At 48.0% G+C, this 26,006-nt stretch overlaps 1 protein-coding gene across 7 annotated transcripts in view; it reads right to left on the bottom strand.

Moving 5' to 3' along the window:
* Window positions 1-26,006, bottom strand: part of ZC3H13 (zinc finger CCCH-type containing 13) — a 104,784-nt gene that overhangs the window by 66,937 nt on the left and 11,841 nt on the right. For 4 of the 7 annotated variants that reach the window (XM_056555399.1, XM_056555398.1, XM_056555400.1 and 1 more), the window contains 6 exons: window positions 17,639-17,750; window positions 8,075-8,183; window positions 7,863-7,928; window positions 4,258-4,394; window positions 2,347-2,504; window positions 1,288-1,485 (listed from right to left, as the gene is read on the bottom strand). In XM_056555399.1, coding sequence (XP_056411374.1) covers window positions 1,288-1,485; window positions 2,347-2,504; window positions 4,258-4,394; window positions 7,863-7,928; window positions 8,075-8,183; window positions 17,639-17,750 — 780 coding nt within the window. The remainder of the gene's footprint in view (window positions 1-1,287; window positions 1,486-2,346; window positions 2,505-4,257; window positions 4,395-7,862; window positions 7,929-8,074; window positions 8,184-17,638; window positions 17,751-26,006) is intronic. The other 3 variants (XM_056555401.1, XM_056555402.1, XM_056555404.1) reach the window with 1 other exon arrangement.

Raw genomic sequence — 26,006 nt, 5'->3', positions numbered from 1 at the left:
AATGCTTAAAGTGAAAGTGGTCAGTGCAAAAAATGGCCGGGTCCTACAGTGAAAATTGGCTGGGTCCTTAAGGGGTTAAATCACATTTATTAACACTTTATTTTCCCATAGGGGACTATAATGTTGCACACACTGATTTCCTACACTGATCACTGCCATGCAATAGCATGGCATTGATCAGTGTTATCACTGCTCGACTGCTCCTGCCTGGATCCCAGGCACGGAGCAGTCATTCGGTAGGGATCCTCCTTGCGCCCTGCAATCTGTTCGGGACACTGCGGCGGTCCCGAACAGCACCACTGAGCTAACCGGCAAGGTTTACTTTCGTTTTAGACGCGGCAATCAAGTTTGATCACCGCATCTAAAGGGTTAATGCCGGACATCAGCCCGAACGGCGACATGCGGCATTAGAAGGGGGTCATAACGGGACCCACCAGGTATGATGTGCACTCACCTGCCGAGAGCGCTTCATACCTGAGGAGCAGCAGATGGACGTTCATTTACGGCAAGGGGTTAAAAAGGACCCTATCACAACAAATCATGTGTCATTTGGGAGATCGCTTTCAGCAAAACCATACAGAAGAACAAGCAACACTATTTACTAGGGGTATGAATCGCCAAGAATTTGGCGATTCGATTCGAATCGCGATACCAGTGTGGCGATTCGATATATCGCGATATATCGCGATACCGTCTAGGTGACGATACATCGCGATATATCGCCCACCTGGGACCATTCATAGATCCCAATAGACGCCGCTGTCAGCTTTGACAGCGGCGATCTAGTACTCCGGTGCTCACTTTTCTCATGTTATCCCGTCCGGGCTGCAAAATAAAATAAAACGCACTTTATCTTACCTGCCAACGAGCCCGCGGAGCTCCGGTACAGTCCGGTACAGGTGTTCGGTCCCCGGGCTGTATTCTTCTTACTTCCTGTTAGTCCGGCACGTCACATGGAGCTTCAGCCTATCACCAGCCGCAGCGATGTCCCGCCTCCGCTGGTGATAGGCTGAAGCTCCATGTGACGTGTCGGACTAACAGGAAGTAAGAAGAATACAGCCCGGGGACCGAACACCTGTACCGGACTGTACCGGAGCTCCGCGGGCTCGTTGGCAGGTAAGATAAAGTGCGTTTTATTAAAAATTCCACATCCCTAAAAGAATCGATTCAAAAATATTTTGAATCGATTCTGTATCGGCAAATGAAAAATCGCGATTATCGCGAGAATCGATTTTTTCTTACATCCCTACTATTTACCCATGTACAAGTCAATCATAAAATACTGACCTCTGTCTGTCTTTTTTGTCCCTGTGTTTTTCAACCTCTCTGCCCCTTTCCTTCACATCTTTTACTCTTTCCTCAATACGCTCCTTCACTTTATGTTTATCTTTGTGCTTTTTTGAGAGTAAAACTTCTTCTTGAGCAGGTGGAGGGGGACTTGGTGTCCGAGGGCCTTTCTTCTTGCTTTGTGCTACTTTGGAATGTCTGTGAAAAGAGATTGATAAGTTTAATAGGAAAGGCATTCATTTTCTGATGTGTCATCAGAAAATGACCTATCGTTTTAAATTTAGGTTTTTATGTTAAACATATTGTTTAAGAGTTTTTGGTGATTTTTTTTTATATTTTCCATTTTGCAATCTATATTTTATAATAGTCCTGACATCTTGTAGTTTCCATTCTGGCCAATAGGGCTAAAACTAAGCTGAGACTTCTGCTTCTGTACAGATCATTTCCCAGTAATGCATTTCTTCTCAAAAGCAGAGAGAAAAGTAACACTAGAAGAGAGGCAACACTGGATTCCCCTCAACCACAGCAAAGATCAGCATCCACCTTTAGAATGACCTCTGTAAGGTCTCAAATTCATCTGAATGGGGCAAGTCCTGTCTATTGCCGTCTATGGGTCCTGCTGTAAAGCATATCACTAAGTGCTGTTATAAACATCTCAGGCAAGATGGCAGATCCCATAAAAATATACATAAAAAGGAAAAAAGATACAATAAGAAAATAGAACAATTAGAAAAAAAGAACAGGTTTCAGTACCTACCTCTAATCAGGGAAAAAAATTTGGCACATTCCCTTTAAGTATTACCACAACATTACAATTAGGAGCAAATACCACTGGCGCATTATTCTACAACAGGATACACAAAGGTAAACTACTGAAATAAAACTATATAAACCATCATGAAAAGTTCATTATATTAAAACGGTGAGAATAAGCATTTTTCTTTGTCTTATACATACACAAATTTAGTGAGAGACGCTATAAACTCCCTCCATACACACATTAAAAAGACAAAATGCATATTTCTGTCTAGGTAAAAGAAGGATAAACTTTACACTAACCTCACTGGTGGTTCAGATGGAGGTGGTGATGTTGCAACTACCACCTTCTTTTCTTTCTTACTTGTAGGATTGCCAGATTTTGGACTGGACTTTCGTTTAGGGGACTTGCTGGATTTACTGGGTGAAGGGGACATTTTGGCAATAACTTCCGGGGAAATCTACATAATACAAATTATTACATGTTCACATTAAATATTCACTAACTTTTCATGCTCATAAAATAGTATATGTGAGCAGTATCCAAAGTGCAATTTACTACCATTAAAAATAAAGCTGTTACAGTGAAAAATTAGGGCTCTCCCTTCCAGTATATTTGCTATCCGCTACAGGTTGTTAGGTTCAATCTATGTCTAGAAACAGAGACAAAACATAGGAAGTGAGGCGAGGCTACAAATCACAGGTCAATGCAGTGTACAGAGCTCGCCACTGCTACCAAGGATTACTGTTCTTTGCCAAATGATTACTGATCTACTGTATCCGCAAACAGCATAGGACTGCTGCTCTACTGTCTCTGCTATAAGCCATAAAATTGTTGATTCGCTTAAGCTTCCTAACTCAGCCGCCTCTGAAAGGATTATTAATATCCAGAAACGCGTTGTGTGAATAAAAGAATTTAAGACACCTAGTAGTATCCTGGAACTTGTCTGCAACAGCGCGATCCCAGCTTCCAATTTTCTCCTTCCCTTTAATGTCCTCTGATCTTAGGGAGCTAGAAGTTTCCTGTGCGAGTTTATTTGAGCTGTTATATTTGTCTGCTAACCAGCATTTGCCTTGGTGATCACTTCAATTACTATTTGTGTGTACTGGATTGATTTTACAGGATTCTCGGCATCTATGAGGTTTGTTCATTTAGCAGCACTGTAGAGTGTTCACTATAATTATTAAGACACAAATGGCTGCAAAATGCTGAACAAACAGGGTTAGATAAAATTTGTAGGGGAAGGATATAGTAGATATAATTGATAAAAGTCTGTTCCTCTGTCGTCTCAGTGAACACATATACCTAGAGGGACAGGCATTCAGATCATGGCTGGCAGCCTATTGGTCTGTACAGATAAGAGAAAAACAAATACAAATGACTGAGCTGCAAAGGAGGGGAGAGTACAAGAAATACAAATAATGCAGCTGTAAGGAATGGTCTAAATAGGTCTGAATCCTTAAAAATAAAAAAAAATTTATAACAGCCATGGGCTTCCTAATCTCTCTCAAAGTAAAGTAATAGTTATGTTGTCTTGTGGCAGATAAAAATAAAACTTTACATAAAATCCTTTTTGTGCCAGGTTACATTCACACATTACTGAGATCGGGTCAATTCATATAATTTATAAACTATCCATTCAAAAAATGATCTGTAGTTTGAGAGATTATCCATATTTTGTCACTTGGGTAGGCAGCAGAAAACAATCCGCAATGATAAAATTGAATTATGGACGCGCTGTCACAGATGCCAATCCAGACTTTTCCATGTGCGCTTTTTAGGAATTCCATGTGGGAGTCTCAGCCCCGTTCATTTTCAGACAGCGATCATTCAGATCCTTATGCTGGATTTGGATAATGGCCGGCCATGTAATACAAAGTAGGCTTGAATCCTCCAATATGGGAGATACTCAGAGCCCTGAGTCAAAGACACTTTCCCTTTTAGGGCATATGAACATAGATCAGAAAACCCCTTACTTTGGGAAGATGCTTAGGAAATACAGACAGTAAATGTAACCCATTGAGGGTCCAATCTTTTTTATTTTTATTTTTTTGCTTTTTTTCTTCTTTAGCCAATCGGACCCTGAAACGGGTTGGATGCAAATGGCTACTGCCGGGTCCCGATAGCCCCCATTCACTTGCATGGGGACCTTGTCAGTGATCCGGTAATTTTATAGGTGTGAACACAATACCGAGAATCCACCTTGCTCTTACCTCTTTTTTTATTACAATTTCTTCCCGTTTTTCCATATTTTCCTGCTCCAGTTTCATTAATTCACGTTGTATCTTCTGACGCTTCATTTCCAAAGACAATTCGTGGTCATAGTCATAATTAACATCATTTTCTGAATCTATAAATGAGATGAAAAGAATTGGCACACAATACTTTATTAAAGAATTAAATTTACTTTTAAGAACAATATCCATTGTTAATTAATGGAAAGACAGACATACATGGTAAAAGGGGGTTGTCTCATCACAAGTGAACAAAGACAGGAACGCTTATCTTTATTGCTTAAAAGCCAGAATTAGTACACACAACACTTAGGTCAACACTGTTCTCTGTGATCCCAAAAATAGAAAAAAAATTGACTGGTATAAAGTCAAAGAGGAGGAGGCACAGCAGCTTCCAGTCACACTCGCCATGCCCTCATTCCTCCTAGTGATTGACAACCTGGCCTTTTTTCCTCCTTTTCTTCCAAGAGCAATAAATCTATTTTTTCCCCATCCACAGAGCCATATGGGGCTTATTTTTAGCAGGGCCAATTGGACTTTGTAATGACACCTTTCACCTTACCACAAAATGAACAGCTAAACCCAAAAATACTAATTAGCTAACACTTGGGGGCTGGTTTGGGGATTGCTTTTTACTAGGGATCAACCGATTATCGGTTTGGCCGATATTCACGATTTTGGACATTATCGGTATCGGCAATTACCTTGCCGATAATCCTGACAGTTCCCAGCCTGGCAAGAGCCTAGATAATTCCAGCCCATGTTCTCTTTATTACTGCTTACTTCTGTATTTCCCAACCATGGTGCCTCCAGCGGTTTCAAAACTACAACTCCCAGCATGCCCGGACAGCCAAAGGCATGCATGCTGGAAGTTGTAATTTTGCAACAGCTGGAGGCACCCTGGTTGGGAAATACTGGCTTACCTGCATCAGCCTACCCAGTTTACATAGTCTTTGGCTTGACTTACCTGGGCTCTTGCTTAGCTGGAACACCCCCCTTCCTCTCCCCATAGTTTTGGAGCCTCATATGTATAATAACAAAAAGGCTTATATAGCTTTGTGCTGCACAGGATCACAGGGATTAAAGAAAACAAAAAAGTGTGCCCAGAATCTTGCTTGTCAGCCCTATAAAGCCATGTGCTTATACAGTTTCCCTGCTGAAAGGCGCGCTTTAACCATTTTATGCCACCTAGGCAGTGATTGTTATTACCAGGTGGCACGCCAGCCAGCGCTCCTGTTCGGCTCACACATGCACCGCCTGTAGTGCCATTCAGCTGCGCTGCAGGCATACGGCCGAAAACAAAAGTAAAAATGTTGCAGCGCAGCTGAAAGGCACTGCAGGCGTCACACGTGTGAGCCGAACAGGAGCGCTGGCTGGCGTGCCACCTGGTAATAATCACTGCCTAGGTGGCATAACACGTTAAAGCGCGCCTTTCAGCAGGGAAACTGTATAAATAAGCACATGGCTGTATAGGGCGGACAAGCAAGATTCTGGGCACTCGTTTTCTTTGATCTATGCAGTCCTGTGCAGCACAAAGATATATAAGCCTTTTTGTTATTATACATATGAGGCGCCAAAAAAGCAGGCAGGACGGCCAGAGTGGCGGGGAGATATTAATTTAGGCAGCGGCCTACTCTCCTGACATTAGCTCCGCCCACTCCCCATCTGTCAGGCAATCTGGAGGGACTCCTGCCCCCTTCTCTCCCGCTTGCCTTTGACATGTTAGCACATCATTAGAAGGGCCATTTTCCAGGTGCCTCCTCCCTCTCCTCCAATAGGCATCTAGGGTGGCCATGCTGGCTATTGTAGCCGGTGAAAGGAAGAATGGTCAGCGGCCACGTGGAGGCTAAAACCACACCCCACTCCCCAAGCCTGACAAGAGAAGCGAGTAGCTGTAACTTTGGCTGCTGCGAACTGCTGGTGGAGACCTGTAAAGCAAACCAAAAGGGCAAAAACCCTGAGGTGTTTAGCTGGAGCACCAGAATAAAATGTCTTCTTTCCGTTGCTTCGACCAGGCGAAAACGGTCTTGGAGACCCATGGGAGAAGAGCAGTGAATAGCATCAAACACTGATCCCAGAGAGCCTGTCCATAGAGTGTTTTAGAAAGGAGTCGTTGGCCAGCGGAAGAGTGCAAGGGGACCAGCAATAGGGGCGGCAGGAGGGAAAACAAAACATGCCCACAGACAAAAGGTGGGGAGAAGCAGCGCCTACTAGCCCAGAAAAGTAAAAGTAAAGGAGAGAGGAAGAGAATGGAATGGGACCCGCATTAACCTTTTAGATGCCGCAATCAAAGTTGATTGCGGCATCTAAAAGTCCTGAAGTTGACTGCCAGTTAGCTCAGGGATGCCGATTGGGATAACCACAGTGAAATTGCGGTATCCCAATCAGCTAAAAGGATGGCTGATCATCGCTTCTCTACTGCAGCCAGCCATGGGGCTTCTCTAGGGCAGCCAGCCACACCCCTGTGGGGACCAAAAAAAATCTTTAAAAAAAAAATGATACACGAGACTTCTTCCCTAATAAAAATAAAAAATTACATATTTATATATAAAGCTCTCTCTCCTATAAAAAAAATAAAAATAAAAAAGGTTTTTCCTTTAAAGAAAAAAAAAATCCTGTCACATGACATTGAAAAGTATCTGTAATTGGACATATGTCTTTTTTCGACCGTACTAACTATGTAACTATGTAACTATGTATAGCAGCAGCAGGGAAATAAGTGACCAAGAGGATGACGTCTTTCCCTTTCCTCTTAAAGGGGTATTCCAGTCCTTTTTTTTTTTTATATATCAACTGGCTCCGGAAAGTTAAACAGATTTGTAAATTACTTCTATAAAAAAATCTTAATTCTTCCAATAGTTATTAGCTTCTGAAGTTGAGTTGTTGTTTTCTGTCTAACTGCTCTCTGATGACTCACGTCCCGGGAGCTGTGCAGTTCTTATGGGGATATTCTCCCATCATGCACAACTCCCGGGACGTGACATCATCATTGAGCAGTTAGACAGAAAACTTCAGAAGCTAATAACTATTGGAAGGATTAAGATTTTTTAATAGAAGTCATTTAGAAATCTGTTTAACTTTCCGGAGCCAGTTGATATATATAAAAAATAAAAAAGGTTTTGCCTGGAATACCCCTTTAAGAAAAGGCATGAATATCTACCATGGACACTGCACACATACAAACATTTTTTCTTTTTTTTTTTTTATCAGAAGCAGCTCCTTGTACTCCAATGTACAATGTATATTATTTATGTTGTTTAACCTGTATAATCAGGGCTGTGGAGTCAGTAGGACAAAGTGCTAATGCAGACCATTTTTTAAAAGAATATAACTCCATCCCCAGCATGGACTTCATGAATGGCTGATGTACCATAACTAGTAATAACATTCACTGTACTAAAATGGGATTTTCACAGTCTCTAAAAGTAATTAAAACTATGCATTGAATTAATTTATTTAACAATTTGATTTTTTTAATTGAAGATTGTTAAAATGTTTACTTTTCTACTGACTGACTCAACAGCCCTGTTAAATTGTGCTATAATGCTAACAAGGATGTTCACAACACTAGTTTAAATTAGTACCTAAGGAGAGAGGCACTTTTCCACTAGCCTTAGGCGTGTACTCACTCATTTTTCCACATTGGTCAACTGCATCAAAATAAAATAAACAATTTGCAAAATCAGTAAAAAAAATAAATAAAATCTAACTACTAATACAATTCAGCAAGGAAGACACTAGGGTAAAGACATTCATAGATACAGAAATCTAGTCTAAATGACTGTGTCCTTCTCACCATCTCTGGCAGTTTCCCATTCAGGACCTTCTTCGTCACTTTCTGGAGTTCTTTCCTTAGTAATTTTAATATCTTCCTTTTCTCTGTGTCTTCCCCTGGAGGACTCTTTCTATAATGAAAATGCTCTACCATAAGAATTGGTAGATCAATTGCACTTAACAGAAACCGATATACAAGACAAACACTGCCAAGAACAGAGAAACTTCACATTTAGAATCCGAGTGTGCAAATAGCAAGAACATTTTTTTTTTATGTCAGTGCTCATGACACAGCAAAATGCCCCTACCCAAATCAGTACACCTACTACATAACTAGTTTTAAAGGGGTTATTCCAAGATTTAAAAGGGAATCTGTCACCAGCATGATCTGCATTTACCTGCTGCTAAAGGGTCATCATGTGCTCGATGTGGATTCATTCCCAAGTTATACTGAAAATCCAAATATGTAAATGATGTGCTTTGGTGCACTAGGTGTTCCCAGTCCCTTGGTGCACTCTTCTACATGAAAAATTTGAAGTTACAGCTCACCTAAAACCAAAGTAGTACACCTGTACAGTGGACTCACCAACATCACCTACAGATTCACAGCAGGAGTATCCAAGAAACAAAGGAATGTCCGGCATCAAGATGTAGAAAAACCCTTCTTGCTTTATTAAAACATCCATATGCATGTAGAACAGGAACAAAAAATAGAATTTTGGACTTGCCATAAATTCTCTCTCTCGGAGCTTCTATTGGGGGACACAGACCACGGGTATATGCTGCTTGCCACTAGGAGGCTGACACTAGGCAAAAAACAAAACAAAAGAAGGCTGGCTCCGCCTGGCAGGATATACCCGCCTCCTGGGTCTGAGCAACTCCGTTTTAGTACCAAAGCAGAAGGAGAGAAAACCCAGAAAGAACAGTTGAACACAACACCCAGAAAAACGAACAACGGACCAAAAAAAGGGAGAACTACCCCGCCCCGGAAAGGCGGAAAAACAGCTAGCCGCAACAAAACAATGGGTGGGTGCTGTGTCCCCGAATAGAAGCTCCGAGAAAGAGAATTTACGTTAAGTCCAAAATTCGACTTTTCTCGAGCGCTTCATTGGGGGGACACAGGACCATGGGACGTCCTAAAGCAGTCCCTGGGGAGGGCAGACCAACCCCGACAGAAGACGACTCAGGCGGAATCACGAACCGCCGCCTGTAAAACCTTGAGGCCCAAGCCTGCGTCGGAGGATGCAAAAGTATGCACACTGTAAAACTTGGTAAAGGTATGCAGGGATGACCAAGTCGCAGCCTGGCAAACCTGCAGGTCTGAGGCCCCATGACAGACTGCCCAGGAGGCCCCCACCGCACGGGTGGAGTGAGCCATCACACGGAAGGGAGGCACCTGACGCTTACAGCGGTATGCCTCCGAAATGGCGGATCGAATCCTCCGAAATGGCGGATCGAATCCACCGGGAGATCGTGGACTTTGAGGCCGGGAGACCCTGGCGCCTCACCTCGGAGAGCACAAACAGGGAGTTACTTTGCCGAAAGGAGGAGGTGACCGACAAATAGGTCTGCACCACCCGGACCAAGTCCAGCTTATGAAGCAGGCGCTCTCTCGGATGGGAGGGGGACGGGCAGAAGGAGGGAAACATTATGTCCTCGTTCAGGTGGAAGGGCGACACCACCTTGGGCTGGAAAGAGGGCACCGGCCGAAGAACCACCTTGTCCTGGTGAATCATCAGAAAGGGAGGACGGCAGGAGAGGGCGGCTAATTCCGAGACACGGCGAAGGGATGTGACCGCGACCAGAAAGGCCACCTTCCAAGAGAGGAAACAGAGAAACCTGAGCCAGAGGCTCAAAACGGAGCACCCTGAAGGGCATCCAAAACAAGGTTAAGGTCCCAAGGCGCGTGGACCGAAGAGGAGGGGCCTCGTGGGCCACACCTTGCAAAAAGGTGCAAATATGAAGGTCAGTTGCCAGAGGGTGCTGGAAAAGGACCGACAGGGCCGAAACCTGCCCCTTAAGGGAACTGAGGGCAAGGTGCATCTCCAGTCAAGACTGTAAGAAGGACAGGAGATTCGGCAGAGAGAAGGAGGTGGGAGAAAGGGAACGGAGCTCACACCAGCGGGAATATGCCCGCCAGGTGCAGTGGTAAATCCTGGCGGAAGAAGGCTTGCGGGCACGGAGCATAGTCTGGATAATGCGGGAGAAAAACTGAGCCCTCAAATCCGCGGTTTCAACCGCCATGCCGTCAAACGCAGCGGAAGTCAATTGGGGTGGCAGAGGGGCCCTTGGGAGAGAAGGTCGGGATGGTCTGGAAGACGAAAGGGAGTGTATGCCACGAGACTGACCACGTCTGCATACCACACGCGACAGGACCAACCCGGAGCCACTAGAATAGCCGAGACCCCCTCCGCCTTGAGCTTCCGGATGACCCGGCGGAGAAGCGGAGGAGGGGGGGGGGGGAAAGAGGTAGGGAAGGGCGAAAGACGACCAGGGGACCACAAGGGCGTCCACTGCGAGTGCCAGGGGATCCCGAGACCTGGACACGAAGAGAGGGACTTTTCTGTTCCGATGTGACGCGAACAGGTTCACGTCCGGCGTTCCCCACCGACGGCAGATCTGATCGAAGACTTCCGGGTGGAGAGACCATTCGCCCGGATCCGAGGTGGCGCGACTTAGGAAGTCTGCCTCCCATTTTTCGATTCAGAGGATATGCACTGCCGACAGGGCCGGAACCAGAAGTTCTCCCTCATGGCCGTCGTGCTGTGGGTGATCCCCTGGCGATTGATGTACGCCACGGCCGTGGCGTTGTCCATCTGCACCCGGACTGGGAGGCCCCGGAGAAGGTGTCTCAAGTGGCGAAGGCACAGGAGGATCGCCCGAAGCTCCAGAACATTGATGGAGAGTTTGGACTCCGACGCAGTCCAACGACCCTGGACCGTCCGGTCCCGGAAGACCCCACCCCAGCCGAGGAGGCTCTTGTCCGTGGTCAGGCCATGCCAACGGAGGGGCAGGAAGGAACGACCCCTCGGGGAAGGGGGACCGGAGCCACCAAAGGAGGGAGAGGTGCGGATCCTGCGGTGGAGAGACAAGGGAGTGACAACTTGTCCCACTGGGACAGGATGGCCCATTGGAGAGGCCGGCAGCGGAATTGAGCGAAGGGAACCGCCTCCATGGCGGCCACCATCTTCCCCAAAACGGACATGCAGGTGTGGATGGGAAATGGGCCAGGTGTCCGAAGGGATCAGACCCCTGACAGGAGCTCTCTGAGTTTGTCCTCCGAATTGAAGTCCCAGAAAAACAAGGGACTGGGACGGTGACAGGTTGGACTTCACATGGTTGATGACCCAACCGAAACTGATGCTGAAGAGTGATGCTGAGGCTGGCCCGATTCTGCTCCAGAGAGGGCGCCTTGATGAGCAGGTCGTCCAAGTATGGAAGAACAGAGATGCCCGGCAAATTGGAAATGACCCTCAGGGACAGCGAACCTGAGGAAGCGTTGGTGGTCCGGAAAGATAGGGATGTGTAAGTAAGCATCCCGGATGTCCACAGCGGAGAGGAACTCCCCTGATCCATGGAGGCGACAACGGACCTCAGAGACTCCATCCGAAAGTGCCGGAGTCGAACGTGTCTGTTCAGGAGCTTTCGGTCAAGGATCGGTTGAACCGAGCCGTCCTTCTTGGGGACCACGAAAAGGTTAGGGTAGAACCCCGAGAAGCGGTCTTGAGAAGGAACCGGTACAATCAAGCCCTGGGAAAGTAGAGTGCGGAGGGCCACCCGGAAGGCCGCAGCCAGAACCGGAGACCAAGGAGGACAGGACCGGAAAAAACGATCCCGGGGCATAGAAGTGAACTCTATGCGATAACCCTGTGAAACTACCTCCCGGAACCAAGAATCCTGGACATGCGCCCTCCAAACGTCTGAAAAGAGGGACAGGCGACCCCCCCACCCGAGAGAAAGGCTTAGATGGGGCCCACCCTCATGCTGGGGGGGCTTGTGGTTCCCCAACTTGGCTGAGGGGCGGTTGGAACGAGGGCCCGACTTCCAGGAGGGTCGAACCTTGAAGGACGGAACCCTCTTCTCCTGAGGGGCCTGGGGCCGATCTGTGCGGCCCGAGAAATGGAAGGGGCGAAAGGAAGAAGTCCGCCGCCGGAGATCTGAAAGGCACAGCCGAATTTGAGGCAAGAGAGAACTCTTGCCCCCTGTGGCCTCCGAAATTCTCGTCAAGGCGCTTGCCGAACAATCGAGATCCCTGAAACGGAAGTTCAGTGAGGGAGCGCTTAGAGGCCGCATCGGCATTCCAAGCCTTAAGCCATACGTAGCGCCTGAGGGCCACCAAGTTGCCCGAGGAGAAGGCCGCACAGTGGGCCGACTCCAAAGAAGCCCAGCAGAGGTAGTCACCTGCATGGGATGATTTGTTGCGCCAGTGCCACCAGATCACTGGGGGAGGCGCCCGCCACGATCCTGTGACGTAGCTGATCAGCCCAGAGACAGGGCTTTGGACACCCAGGTGGAGGCAAAAGCCGGGGACAGAGCCTAGCCAGCCGCCTCAAAGGCGAATTTCGCTAGATTCTCAATGCTTTGTCTGACGGGTCCTCGACGGAAGCCTCGTCAGCCAGCGGCAGAGTAGTCAACTTGGATAGTCAAGACACAGGAGGGGTCCACCGTAGGAGGAGAGGACCACTTGGTAAACTAGCTCCTGCGGGAAGGGAAAAAGTCCGGAGCTTCTTGATCCCATGGAATCGCTTGTCCGGACGTTTCCAGGCCGCTTCCAGCTCATCAAATTCAGCGTGGGGGCTGAATACTTTGGGAGTCCGCCGAGTACGGCGGAAGGAGTCTTCTGGGGCAGCCCCAGAAGTTTCCGGGTCCTGCAAGTGGAAGGTGTCCCTGACAGCCGACACCAGACCCTCCACCATGTCTGACATGCGGGAAGACACTTCCGAGTCAGAGGGAGGAACCGAATCAGAGTCCGCCCGCTCACCAGGGGACTGGGAGCGCTCCGGAGGAGTTCTGGAGCAGGGAGGGGTGGACCTGGAGCGGGGAGAGCGGGAGCGGTCCCAGGCGACCGTCAGCGATGACGCCTGGAGGAGGTGGAGTGAGAGCGTGAACTCCGGTGGGAAGGCCACGGACGGTCCGACTCAACGGAGGAAGTGGAGGAAGGGTGCCCCGAGCTGCTGCGAGAAGGCCGAAGGGGAGGGCGAGATGAGGAACTCCCCAACGGAAGAGCGCGAGGAGGACCGCCCCAAAGCGGACACAACCTCCCGGGAAACCCTGGCCAAATCGGAGATGGACTGGGAGAGAGAGGAGACCCATTATGGAGCGGGATCAGACCGACCGCCGTCTGTAGGGCCACCCTGGGCAGAGGGCAATACAGCACTGGAGCGCAAGGAGGCACAGAGCGAACAGGTGGGTTCGGAGGACCCGCCTGGCAATTTGGCCTTGCAGCTTGCGCATGCATAGCAAGTGACCAGCGCAGCGGTACCCTGCCGGGAAGGGGGGGGGGGGGGGGAAGGAGTCGGGACTGGGGTCAGACATTAGGAAAGCACTAGTAAGCCAGACAACCAGAGACCGTACAGACAAGGAGCGAGCTCACCCAGGGTCCTGTGTCCGGAGAGGGTCCTGGTAACAGCTGGAGGAACCGCAGTGGGCCAGCAGGGAGAAGTGACGGGCAGCTGAGCAGAGCAGGAGCGCGTGAAGAGCACAGGCACGTCCACGTCGAGGTGAGATGAAGAGGGGAGGAGCCACTGAGCCCCGCCGAGTGCGCGAAGTCCCGTCAAGGCGATAGGAAGACTGAGACCGTGCTGTGAGCAGACTGGCCCGAGGAAGAGAAGGCGGGCCAGGGATGGAGCCACGTGCTTCGAGAAGTGGGCGGAGCTAAGTGCAGGCCCGAGCACGGGCTTGATTGCGACATGCCCGCAGCTCCGGGCCTGTAGAAACAGACACCGCCCAAACCAAAACCGGGTAGCGCAGGCCGGGCCTGCGCCGCCCGAGAAGGGAAAATTGTGATGTAGTACGGAGGTAAGAGCGTCGCGCACCTTCAGCCCAGGGGGCGGAGCTACGTGCAGGCCAGAGCCGCGGGCTCAATTAGTAACATGCCTGCAGCTCTGGACCTGCTGAAAACCAGAAACTGCCCACACTGAAGCGGGACGGCGTGTGGCTGTGCCGCCCGCATTGCGGGCAGGAGCAGGGAGTTAAGAGCAGCGTGCACCGAAGGTGCGCGCCGCCCGCAGTCCCTGCCAGGATGCGACCCCCTAGAGAAGCTGTGGCCATTAGAACTATAGTATAAGAGCACTGCCGCAGCGGGGGGAAAGGGAAAAAAAAAAAAAAAAAGAGGCCCAGGCATCTCTATTTTGGGGGGGTCAGGGGAGCAGTAACTGGCCTGCGGGAGACAGGGGAGAGATAACTCCCGAAGTAACAGGAAAGAACCCCCCCCCCCCCGCCATTAACTCTTGCCCGCCCATTAACCCCAGCAACCCCAATGGGAAGAGACCCTGCATTGCCTGTAAGGATAAGAGGGGGTTGGGGGGGTATACTTACCGAAAAAGGGCACCTCTATACTTACCACTGAAGTCTTCGACCAGCTAGTGCCACCTGCCTTAAGCCGACATGGCAAACAGGGGCGAACGGGTGACCCGGACCAGAGGTACACCACCAGGTGCTGGCCGTTGGCGAGGAGGGGGTTGACGGCCCATCCATCAATGCACCTTGCCCCTAGCTCGCATGTGGGGGAGCAGTCGGCTGCACGCTCCTGTCACCCCATGCTAGATAAAATAAAAAAAGGGAGAGAAGAAGATCTAATTAGACCCTGAAACTAAGAAAAAAAACAAAAGAATAGAAGACCAGGTCTGGAGAGAAACCAGACCTGCGTCTAGCCTCCTCTGACACTAAGCTAAAACTGAGTTGCTCAGAGCCAGGAGGCGGGTATATCCTGCCGGGAGGAGCCAGCCTTCTTTTGTTTTTTTGCCTAGTGTCAGCCTCTTAGTAGCAAGCAGCATATAACCGTGGTCCTGTGTCCCCCAATGAAGCGCCCGAGAAAAAAAAAAAAACACTGACACGTTTCACACTGTAAGTACTTACAACACAAAGTGCATTTGTGTTTTTATATCTATTCTACTTGCATATGGATATTTAAATATAACAAGAAGTGTTAAGCTGATATACAAGGAACACAATTTTATTTCTTAAAAGGAGATGTCCGGCGCAGACTTTTTCTATTCCATCCTGCCAAGGCTGCAAAAAAAAAAAAAAAAGACAAAACAAACTTTCACTTACCTCCATATGTTCTACCGGAGCTCCACAACAGCTGATCGGTCGGCCGGGCTGTCTGCTTCCTACTTCCTTTAGCCCGGTACGTCACACGGTGCTTCAACCTATCATAAGCCGCAGCGATGTCCCGCCTCGGCCGGTGATAGGCTGAAGCGCCGTGTGATGTACCGGGCTAAAGGAAGTAGAAAGTAAACAGCCCGGCCGACTGATCAGCTGTTGCGGAGCTCCATGGGAACATATGGAGGTAAGTGAAAGTTTGTTTTGTCTTTTTTTGCAGCCCGGGCAGGATGGAATAGAAAAAGTCTGTGCTGGACATCTTTAACTCTAGATGCCCTTGGTCCACTCCTATGATACAGTCATGGCCATAAATGTTGGCACTCCTGAAATTTTTCAAGAAAATTAGGTATTTCTAACAGAAAAGCATTGCAGTAACACATGTTTTGCTATACACATGTTTATTCCTCCTGTGTGTATTGGAACTAAACCAAAAAAAAGGGAGGAAAAAAAGGCAAATTGGACATAATGTCACACCAAACTCCAAAAATGGGCTGGACAAAATTATTGGCACCCTTTTAAAATTGTGGAAAAATAAGATTGTTTCATGCATGTGATGCTCCTTAAACTCCCCTGGGGCAAGGAACAGGCGTGGGCAATATAAAAATCACACCTGAAAGCAGATAAAAAGAGGAGAGAAGTTCACTTAGTCTTTACATTGTGTGTGTTTGTGTGCCACACTAAGCATGGACAACAGAAAGAGGAGACGAGAACTGTGAGGACTTGAGAACCAAAATTGTGAAAAAATATCAACAAATCTCCAGAGATCTAGATTTGCCTTTGTCCACAGTGCGCAACATTAATCAAGAAGTTTGCAACCCATGGCACTGTAGCTAATCTCCCTGCGAGTGGACTGAAGAGAAAAATTTATAAAAAGGTCTCAACGCCGGATAGTCCAGATGGTGGATAAGCAGCCCCAAACAAGTTCCAAAGATATACAAGCTGTCCTGCAGGATCAGGGAGCATCAGTATCAGTGCGAACTATCCGTAACATTTAAATGAAATGAAACGCTATGGCAGGAGACCCAGGAGGACCCCACTGCTGACAGACAAAAAAAAGCAAGACTACATTTTGCCAAAATGAACTTAAGTAAGCCAAAATCCTTCTGGGATAATGTCTTGTGGACAGATGAGACCAAGATAGAGCATTTTGGTAAAGCACATCATTCTACTGTTTACCGAAAATGGAATGAGGCCTACAAAGAAAAGAACACTGTACCTACAGTGAAATATGGTGGAGGTTCAATTATGTTTTGGGGTTGTTTTGCTGCCTCTGGCACTGGGTGCCTTGAATATGCATCATGATTTCTGAGGATTACCAACGGATTTTCGGTCGCACTGTACATCCCAGTGTCAGAAAGCTGGGTTTGTGTCCAAGATCCTGGGTCTTCCAGCAGGACAATGACCCCAAACATATGTCAAAAAGCACCCAGAAATGGATGGCAACAAAGCCCTGGAGAGTTCTGAAGTGGCCAGCAATGAGTCCAGATCTAAATCCCATTGAACACCTGTGGAGAGATCTTAAAATTGCTGTTAGGAAAAGGTGCCCTTCCAATAAGAGAGACCTGGAGCAGTTTGCAAAGGATGAGTGGTCCAACATTCCGGCTGAGAGGTGTAAGAAGCTTATTGATTGTTATAGGAAGCGACTGATTTCAGTTATTTTTTCCAAAGGGTGTGCAACAAAATATTAAGTTTAAGGGTGCCAATAATTTTGTCCAGACCATTTTTGGAGTTTGGTGTGACATTATGTCCAATTTGCTTTTTTTCCTCCTTTTTTGGTTTAGTTCCAATACACACAAAGGGAATAAACATGTGTATAGCAAAACATGTGTTACTGCAATCCTTTTCTGTGAGAAATCATTTTCTTGAAATATTTCAGGGGTGCCAACAATTACGGCCATGACTGTATAATATAATAATCATTATCACAAGTCCTTCAGCCACATTCTCTTCTATTATGCACTGCTGGGCTCTGCTCCCTCATGTACTGTCACATAATTTTCCTACATCTTTAGCATGTAGCAGATACAGAGCAGGTCCTGGTCTGGCAGTCACTGCTGTTGTGTTGTGTGTGTAGGAGAAAAGCTCTTGATCACTGAGGGTGCAACCCCCCTGGGATCTCCAGAACAGCACTGTGTTCCATCATTTTTATAACCATTTATAATAATAAGTTAATTTTAGACATTTCTTTTGCACAGCAGCAACATACTTCTAACACTATCCACACAACAAGCTAAGAAAACTACTGGCATTTTTTTTTTCATACCCTGGAAGGAGAAGTTTGTTCTTCAGCTGTACGTTTCTGTGGCTCTGACTCTACCTCCTGGCGCTTATTTTTCATTCTATCACGCAAATCTATAGTGGGACGCTCTGGTGATCTGACAACAGAAAAAGGTTTTATTAAGGCATGTGTAAGGTAGAAAGCAATATAATCTTTAAAGTGCTACAAAACATTTTAGGATAAAAGATTTATACCAAGTCACGCCCCGTCCCCTCAATGCAAGCCTATGGGAGGGGGTGTGATTCCACAATGGGGCGGAGTCGCGATGTCCCGATACTCCGGCCCCGTGATCGTGAGTCATCAGACACGGAGCAATCTTCGCTCCGTGAGGCTGCTGATAGGGGGTGCTGCATGAGAGATTGCGGCGGTCCCCAGCGATCAGACATCTTATCCCCTATCTTTTGGATAGGGGATAAGAGGTCTTAGGGCCAGATGTCTTCTGAAAGAGGTGGTCTCAGAGAGGTTTAACTGTACCTCAGACTATAGACCACCTGTTCGCCTCATTATCCTAGTTAAATGTTAAGCTATTGTTGTAGCTCAGATCACCCACCAGCAAAAGCAAGCTGGGAAAAATTAGCAAAAGATTGCGCAACCCAGAAAATGTTGTAGCCGGACAAAAACAACCAGATTCTAGATGTTATTTTTAAGGTAACTTTTAAAAAATAACCTAACTAGGTGTTATGTCCAACTGCAAATTTTATGCACTTGTTTCCATCTATTCTTACTTTAACCCATTCATGCCTCAGACTGTTTTGACTTTAATGACCAAGCCCCATTTTTTTTTACATCTGACATGTGTCTACTTATGTGGTAATAAGTTTGGAATACTTTTACTGATACAAGTCATTCAAAGATTGTTTTTTGTGGCATGCTGTACTTTATAAAGGGGTGTAGAAATTTAATAAAAAACTACTCATCTCTCATGACAATACCCTAGTCCGGACCAATTTTCGCTTTTACACTCATTTTTTTTCCTCCTCACCCTATAATAGCCATAACTACCTACTATAATGATACCTTTAAATTTTTCAATAACATTCTCCAAACCAAATAATTTTTTTTATATATTATATAGAAAATCATAATTACCGTATGAGATACATAATGTTAATATTTTAATAGTTCGTACAATTATGCACGCAGCAATACTAAATATGTTTATTTTTATTATGTTTACGTGTGTTTTTAAACTTTTATTAAAACTTTTCTTTCTCTTACACTTTTAGGAGGAATCATTAGATTCCTCATACAGATCAATAGAGTTCTATTGAACTCCATTGATCTGTGTGCTCTGCAATCTGTTGACAGAGCCTAGTCCAGCCAGGCTCTATCAATGACAGAGCCACGGACACCAGGGAAGCAGAGGTAAGCCCTCAGGCTTCCTCTATAGTGGACCCCCCCCCCCCCCCCACAATCACGCTGCGGGGGGAGATCCACACCACTAGCCCATCAGAGAGCATTCACATGTCCACTTTGACAGCGGAGATCTAAAGGGTTAATAGCCAGCCAAGTGCTGGCTATTAGCAGCGTCCCCCAGCTACTGAGAACAGCCGGGGGCTTCAGAGTTTGGAGCGGGCAAGAGTCCAGAGAATGCTCCATACAGACTGCTAGACGGAACTATACAAGCAACACCACCTTCAACTGCACAAACCTTTCAATCTTCTTACTCTCGACTTTATAATCTGTCTCAAGGAGGAGATATGCTATCTTTTGCTAAAAAGAATGAGTTATCTGAGAGGTATCTTGCTGACCTCAATATAGCCCCTATAGCTCTATGGGAGAGTCAAAGATAGCCAAACAGCTCTACCATAGAGCTATATGGGGGGGGGGGGGGCGCAGATGTGTAAGACTTCAAGAGGTACAATATACCATATTTATCAGCGTATAACAAGCACTGGCGTATAACACGCACCCCCATTTTAACAAGGAGATTTAAGTAAAAAAAATAAAATGTAAAATAAATGACTTGGACTAAATGCCACATCATCCCCCCCAACTTCGTTTTCTTCTGCACCTGTTTGGTCCCGTCCCCTCCAGTGCCACGATTCCTTCCCTTTTTAAGTCCCTGTACCACATTTACCCCTCTCATCGCCACCCCCCATGTCTCATCATTTCCTCATGTCATAGACCACCACTAGCCATACAGACATTAAGCATTTAGTGCCTCCCCCACCATCATTTCCCCCTGTCTCATCATGTCCCCCATCATTCCCCCGTCTCATCATCTCCCCACCCTGTCTCATCGTGTCCCCACGTTGTATCATGTCCCCCATCATTCCCCCTCTTCCCCCCCAGTCTCATGTCCCCCATCATTCCCCCTCATCATCCCTCCACCCTGTCTCATCATGTCCCCCATCATTCCCCCTCATCATGCCCCCACCCTGTCTCATCATGCCCCCCATCATTCCCCCCTCATCCTCCCCCCACCCTGTCTCATCATGCCCCCCATCATTTCCCCCTCATCATCCCCCCACCCTGTCTCATCCTCCCCCCACCCTGTCTCATCATGCCCCCCATCATTCCCCCCTCATCATCCCCCCACCCTGTCTCATCCTCCCCCCACCCTGTCTCATCATGCCCCCCATCATTCCCCCCTCATCATCCCCCCACCCTGTCACATCATGCCCCCCATCATTCCCCCCCCCCTCATCCTCCCCCCACCCTGTCTCATCCTCCCCCCACCCTGTCTCATCCTCCCCCCACCCTGTCTCATCCTCCCCCCACCCTGTCTCATCCTCCCCCCACCGTCTCATCCTCCCCCATCATCCCCCCCCCCATTATCATTTCCCCGTTTCATCCCCCATCATGTTCCTCCTATGGCATTCAGTGGTCTTCAACCTGCGGACCTCCAGATGTTGCAAAACTACAACTCCCAGCCAACTGCTGTCCGGGCATGCTGGGAGTTGTAGTTTTGCAACATCTGGAGGTCCGCAGTTTGAAGATCACTCTTCCCCTTTCCTTACTTGTCTGCGCTTCGGCTGTCTTGTGGGCTGCGGGGTCAGTGAAGCAGATGAGTTACGTCCTCTCCCGGCTTCTCTGTGCAGCATCACGGATGTCACTTTCGGCGGCGACAACAGGAAATGAAAAGTGGCGTCAGTGAAGCTGCGCAGAGAAGCAGGCAGAGGACGTAACTCATCTGCTTCACTGACCCCGCAAGACCCTCCGCCTGACCTGACCTGCCGAAGAGCAGATCGGTAAGGAAAATAAACAAAACTATAAAAAGCAGGGAAAGGGGGAATGATGAGGGAGGGAAAATGAAAAGTAAAACTCACTTGTCTCCGCACGATCCACAGGAACTGGTGGATAGTGCGGGAGACGCTGATTTTAATCAGCGTCTACCGCACTATCCACCACACCAGTACCTGTGGATCGTGCGGGAGAAAACAAGTGACAGTGCGGGGAGGAGACGCCGCTGGTCACTGATTTAAAGTGGCCGCGGCTGTGCTGTTAATACTTAACAAGCAGACGCTGCTGCGGCCGCTTTAACCCCTTAAGGACCGGGGGTTTTTCCATTTTCACTCCTTGCCTTTAAAAAATCATAACTTTAAATTTTGCACCTAAAAATCCATATGATTGCTTATTTTTTGCGCCACCAATTCTACTTTGTAATGACGTCAGTCATTTTGCCCAAAAATCTATGGTGAAACGAAAAAAAAAAAAATCATTGTGCGACAAAATTGAAAAAAAAATGCAGTTTTGTAACTTTTGGGGGCTTCCGTTTCTACGTAGTACATTTTTCGGTAAAAATGACACTTTATCTTTATTCTGTAGGACCATACGATTAAAATTATACCCTACTTATATAGGTTTGATTTTGTCGTACTTCTGGAAAAAATCATAACTACATGCAGGAAAATTAATACGTTTAAAATTGTCATCTTCTGACCCCAATAACTTTTTTATTTTTCTGTGTATGGGGCAGTATGAGGGCTCATTTTTTGCGTCGTGATCTGAAGTTTTTAAAGGTACCATTTTTGCATTGATAGGACTTATTGATTGCTTTTTATTCATTTTTAAATTATATAAAAAGTGACCAAAAATGCACTATTTTGGACTTTGGAATTTTTTTGCGTGTACGCCATTGACCGAGTGGTTTAATTAACGATATATTTTTATAATTCAGACATTTCCGCACGCGGTGATACCATATATTTATTTTTTTGTTTATTTTTATTTACACTTTTTTTATGGGAAAAGGGGGGTGATGCAAACTTTTAATAGGGGAGGGGTTAAATAATCTTTATTCACTTTTTTTTGCATTGTTATAGATCCCATAGGGACCTATAACACTGCACACACTGGTCTTTATCATTGATCACTGGTTTCTCATAGGAAACCAGTGATCGATGATTCTGCCGCTTGACTGCTCATGCAAGGCTCTCAGGCACTGAGCAGTCATTCGGCGATCGGAAAGCGAGGAGGCAGGTAGGGACCCTCCCGCTGTCCTGTAAGCTGTTCGGGATGCCGCGATTTCGCCGCGGCTATCCCGAACAGCCCACTGAGTTAACCGGCAGTTTTTACTTTCACTTTTAGCCGCGTGGCTCGGCTCTGAGCGCGCGGCTAAAGGGTTAATAGCGCGCAGCGCCACTGCGCGCTATTAGCGACGGGTCCCGGCTTCCCTATGACGCCGGGCCCGCTGTCATATGATGCGGGGTTACCGTGTAACCCCGCGTTATATCACGGGAGCAGGACCAAGGACGTACCTGTAAGTCCTTGGTCCCTAAGGGGTTAAATCAGTGACCAGAAGACTTATCGGCGTATAACACGCAGGCAGACTTTTTGCCTTAAATTTAAGTTTTAAAAGTGCGTGTTATACGCCGATAAATACGGTAAGTTGTTGACAAGATGGCATAGATGGCATTTTTTATACACTAATATTTGTTGCCTTTGTAAGACTCCAGTAGGTTCTCATTTACAAGTCTGGTGGTCATGTCCCCGGTTGGGAGTGGTAGAAGGAATCCGTAGTCTAGATTCATCTGTTCCAAGTTTCACACTAAATAGTAGGGATCGACAGCTTATCGGTTTGACATTCACGATTTGACATTATCGGTATCGGCAATTACCTTGCCGATAATGCGATCCCCCCCCCCCCCCCCGGCCAGAGACTACCGTCGCCGCTGCCCCATTGCCTCCCCCCATCCTCTGCCCACATACCGCCGCCGCAGCCCCATTGCCTCCCCCCCCCCCCTCTGCCCACATACAGCCGCCCCCTTGCCTCCCCCCATCCTCTGTCAACATACCGCCGCTGCCCCATCGCCTCCCCCCCCCATCCTCTGGCCACATAGCGCCGCTGCCCCATCGCCGCCGCCCCCCCCCCCATCCTCTGCCCAAATACCGCCGCTGCCCCATCACCGCCCCCCCCCCCATCCTCTGCCCCATCACCGCCCCCCCCCATCCTCTGCTCCATCACCGCCCCCCCCCATACCGCCGCCGCCCCATTGCCTCCCCCCATCCTCTGCCCACATACCGCCGCCGCAGCCCCATTGCCTCCCCCCCCATCCTCTGCCCACATACCGCCGCCCCCTTGCCTCCCCATCCTCTGTCTACATACCGCCGCTGCCCCATTGCCGCCTCCCCCCCCCCCCCTCCTCTGGCCACATAGCGCCGCTGCCCCATCGTCGCCGCCGACCCCCCCCCCCCCATCCTCTGCCCAAATACCGCCGCTGCCCCATCACCGCCCCCCCCCATCCTCTGCTCCATCACCGCCCCCCCCCCCCCCATCCTCTGCTCCATCACCGCCCCCCCCCCCCCCATCCCCGGTGTTATAATTACCTGTTCCAGGGGTCCGTGATCCTTCTGGCTCCTGCGCTGTTGCTGTGCGCTGTGCAATGACGAGTGACATCCCCAACGCGACGTCACCGTCAGTGCGCACAGTGACAGCCGACTTAGCCAGAAGGTTCGCGGACCCCAGGAACAGGTAATTATAACACCGGGGATGGAGGGAGGTGATGGGGCGGCGGTATGTGGGCAGAGGATGGGGGGGGGCAATTATCAGCTATCGGTCTGAAAGGTGATTATCGGTATCGGCCCTAAAAAAATCGATATCGGTTGCTCCCTACTAAATAGAGGATTGGACTTTTATAAACCACATAAAAAGATCTTGATTGCTCTTTTATTAGCAGCTGCCAAATAGTTAATTCCATTAAAGTGGCTGCAGAATAGAGGAATGGCTTTTAAGGTCCACCAGATATGTATTTTTGAGGAAATGACTAGTAGATGTTTTCGATCACACGCCTCTTCTTAAAATCTCGACACTCCGGTTGTCCACTGTAATCTTTAATTATAAATAGTTTTATAATGGGTTTGTCTCAACCTTAGTATATCTAGAGAATAGTAGGAATCATTTTTGATGATAGACGTTAATGTAAAGGTACTTGTAATGTACGATGAAGTTTCTAGGCTTTGATGAAGTCTCTAGCACAAGGAACATAAGTAACTAAAATTTCTTTTAGTGCCTTTGTGTGTGTATATGTATGTATTTTGTATGTATATAAGTTATGTATGTATTTTACGTAAACTGTTGTGTCCCATGCATAACAAAAAACATTCCTAATGGCTTGTAACATAAACAAGAAGTGTTTTTTGGTCCCCAAAGTTATTTTGTTCCAAAAAGTGGTAAAAAATTAAAAGGTAGCATGTATGGCAAAAACGGTACCAATAAAAAAATATATATATCTTGTTCCACAAAAAATACCGTATATCCCGGCGTATAAGACGACTTTTTAACCCCGAATTTTCTTCTGAAAAATCGGGGGTCGTCTTATACGCCGGGTATTGAGGTCCGGGATAGGAAAACTTCTGATTATCTGCCCAGTACGGCTTGCGTGTGTGGCTGCAGGCGGGGGGCCGGCCAGAGCAAGTAAAAACTAATACTGTATACTAAAAACCAGGGTGCCTCCAGCTGTTGTGAAACTTCAACTCCCAGCACGGCAAAGGCTGTCCGGGCATGCTGGGAGTTGTAGTTTTACAACAGCTGGAGGCCCCCTGGTTTTTAGTATACAGTATTAGTTTTTAGCTGCTCTGGCCGGCCCCCGCCTGCAGCCGCACACAGGAGCCGGCCCGGGCAGATAATCATAGGTATTCCTATGCTGAACATCCCTGTGTCCGAAAAATCTTTTCGGGACATAAGGATGTCCGCCGGTCACTTACCATTCCCCAGTGTCCTCCTACGATCCTCCTGCGGTCCGGTCCTCAGTCTCTATGGTTGTACGCACGGGACGTCAGTAACGTTGCGTGCGTACAACCATAGAGGCAGAGGAGCGCAGGACCAGGAGGACTGCAGGAGGACGCGCGCCGACCGGGGCCTGGTGAGTGACCGGCCATGCTATCTTAAGTGATCCGGTCACCGCTCCATGGTCCCGGCACCTACTGCTATGGTCCATAGGCCATAGCAGTAGATGGTGACCCGGGCCGGAGGAGCGGTGATCGGAACACTGTGGAGGTAGACCAGTACAGACATACAGCCTGCAGCCATACACTGTATATGGCTGGAAGCTGTATGTCTGTGGCGGGGAGCTGCCTACAAACGTGGCGAGAGCTGCCTACAAACGTGGCGAGAGCTGCCTACAAACGTGGCGAGAGCTGCCTACAAACGTGGCGAGAGCTGCCTACAAACGTGGCGAGAGCTGCCTACAAACGTGGCGAGAGCTGCCTACAAACGTGGCGAGAGCTGCCTACAAACGTGGCGAGAGCTGCCTACAAACGTGGCGAGAGCTGCCTACAAACGTGGGGTAACTCCCGACCTAATGTGGGGTAACTCCCGACCTAATGTGGGGTAACTCCCGACCTAATGTGGGGTAACTCCCGACCTAATGTGGGGTAACTCCCGACCTAATGTGGGGTAACTCCCGACCTAATGTGGGGTAACTCCCGACCTAATGTGGGGTAACTCCCGACCTAATGTGGGGTAACTCCCGACCTAATGTGGGGGAGCTGCCTACTATTGTAGGGGAACTATACTGCCTACCTAATCTGGGGGAACATGATGCCTACCAAATGTGGGGGAACATGATGCCTACCTAAATGTGGGGGAACATGATGCCTACCTAAATGTGGGGGGACATGATGCCTACCTAATGTGGGGGAACATGATGCCTACCTAATGTGGGGGAACATGATGCCTACCTAATGTGGGGGAACATGATGCCTACCTAATGTGGGGGAACATGATGCCTACCTAATGTGGGGGAACATGATGCCTACCTAATGTGGGGGAACATTATGCCTACCTAATGTGGGGGAACATTATGCCTACCTAATGTGGGGGAACATGATGCCTACCTAATGTGGGGGAACATGATGCCTACCTAATGTGGGGGAACATGATGCCTACCTAATGTGGGGGAACATGATG

The sequence above is a fragment of the Hyla sarda genome, chromosome 2, assembly GCF_029499605.1.
Source record: "Hyla sarda isolate aHylSar1 chromosome 2, aHylSar1.hap1, whole genome shotgun sequence".
Lineage (NCBI taxonomy): Eukaryota > Metazoa > Chordata > Amphibia > Anura > Hylidae > Hyla > Hyla sarda.
The sequence above is the reverse complement of the archived record's forward strand: the minus strand, read 5'-3'. Positions and strand labels throughout refer to the sequence as shown.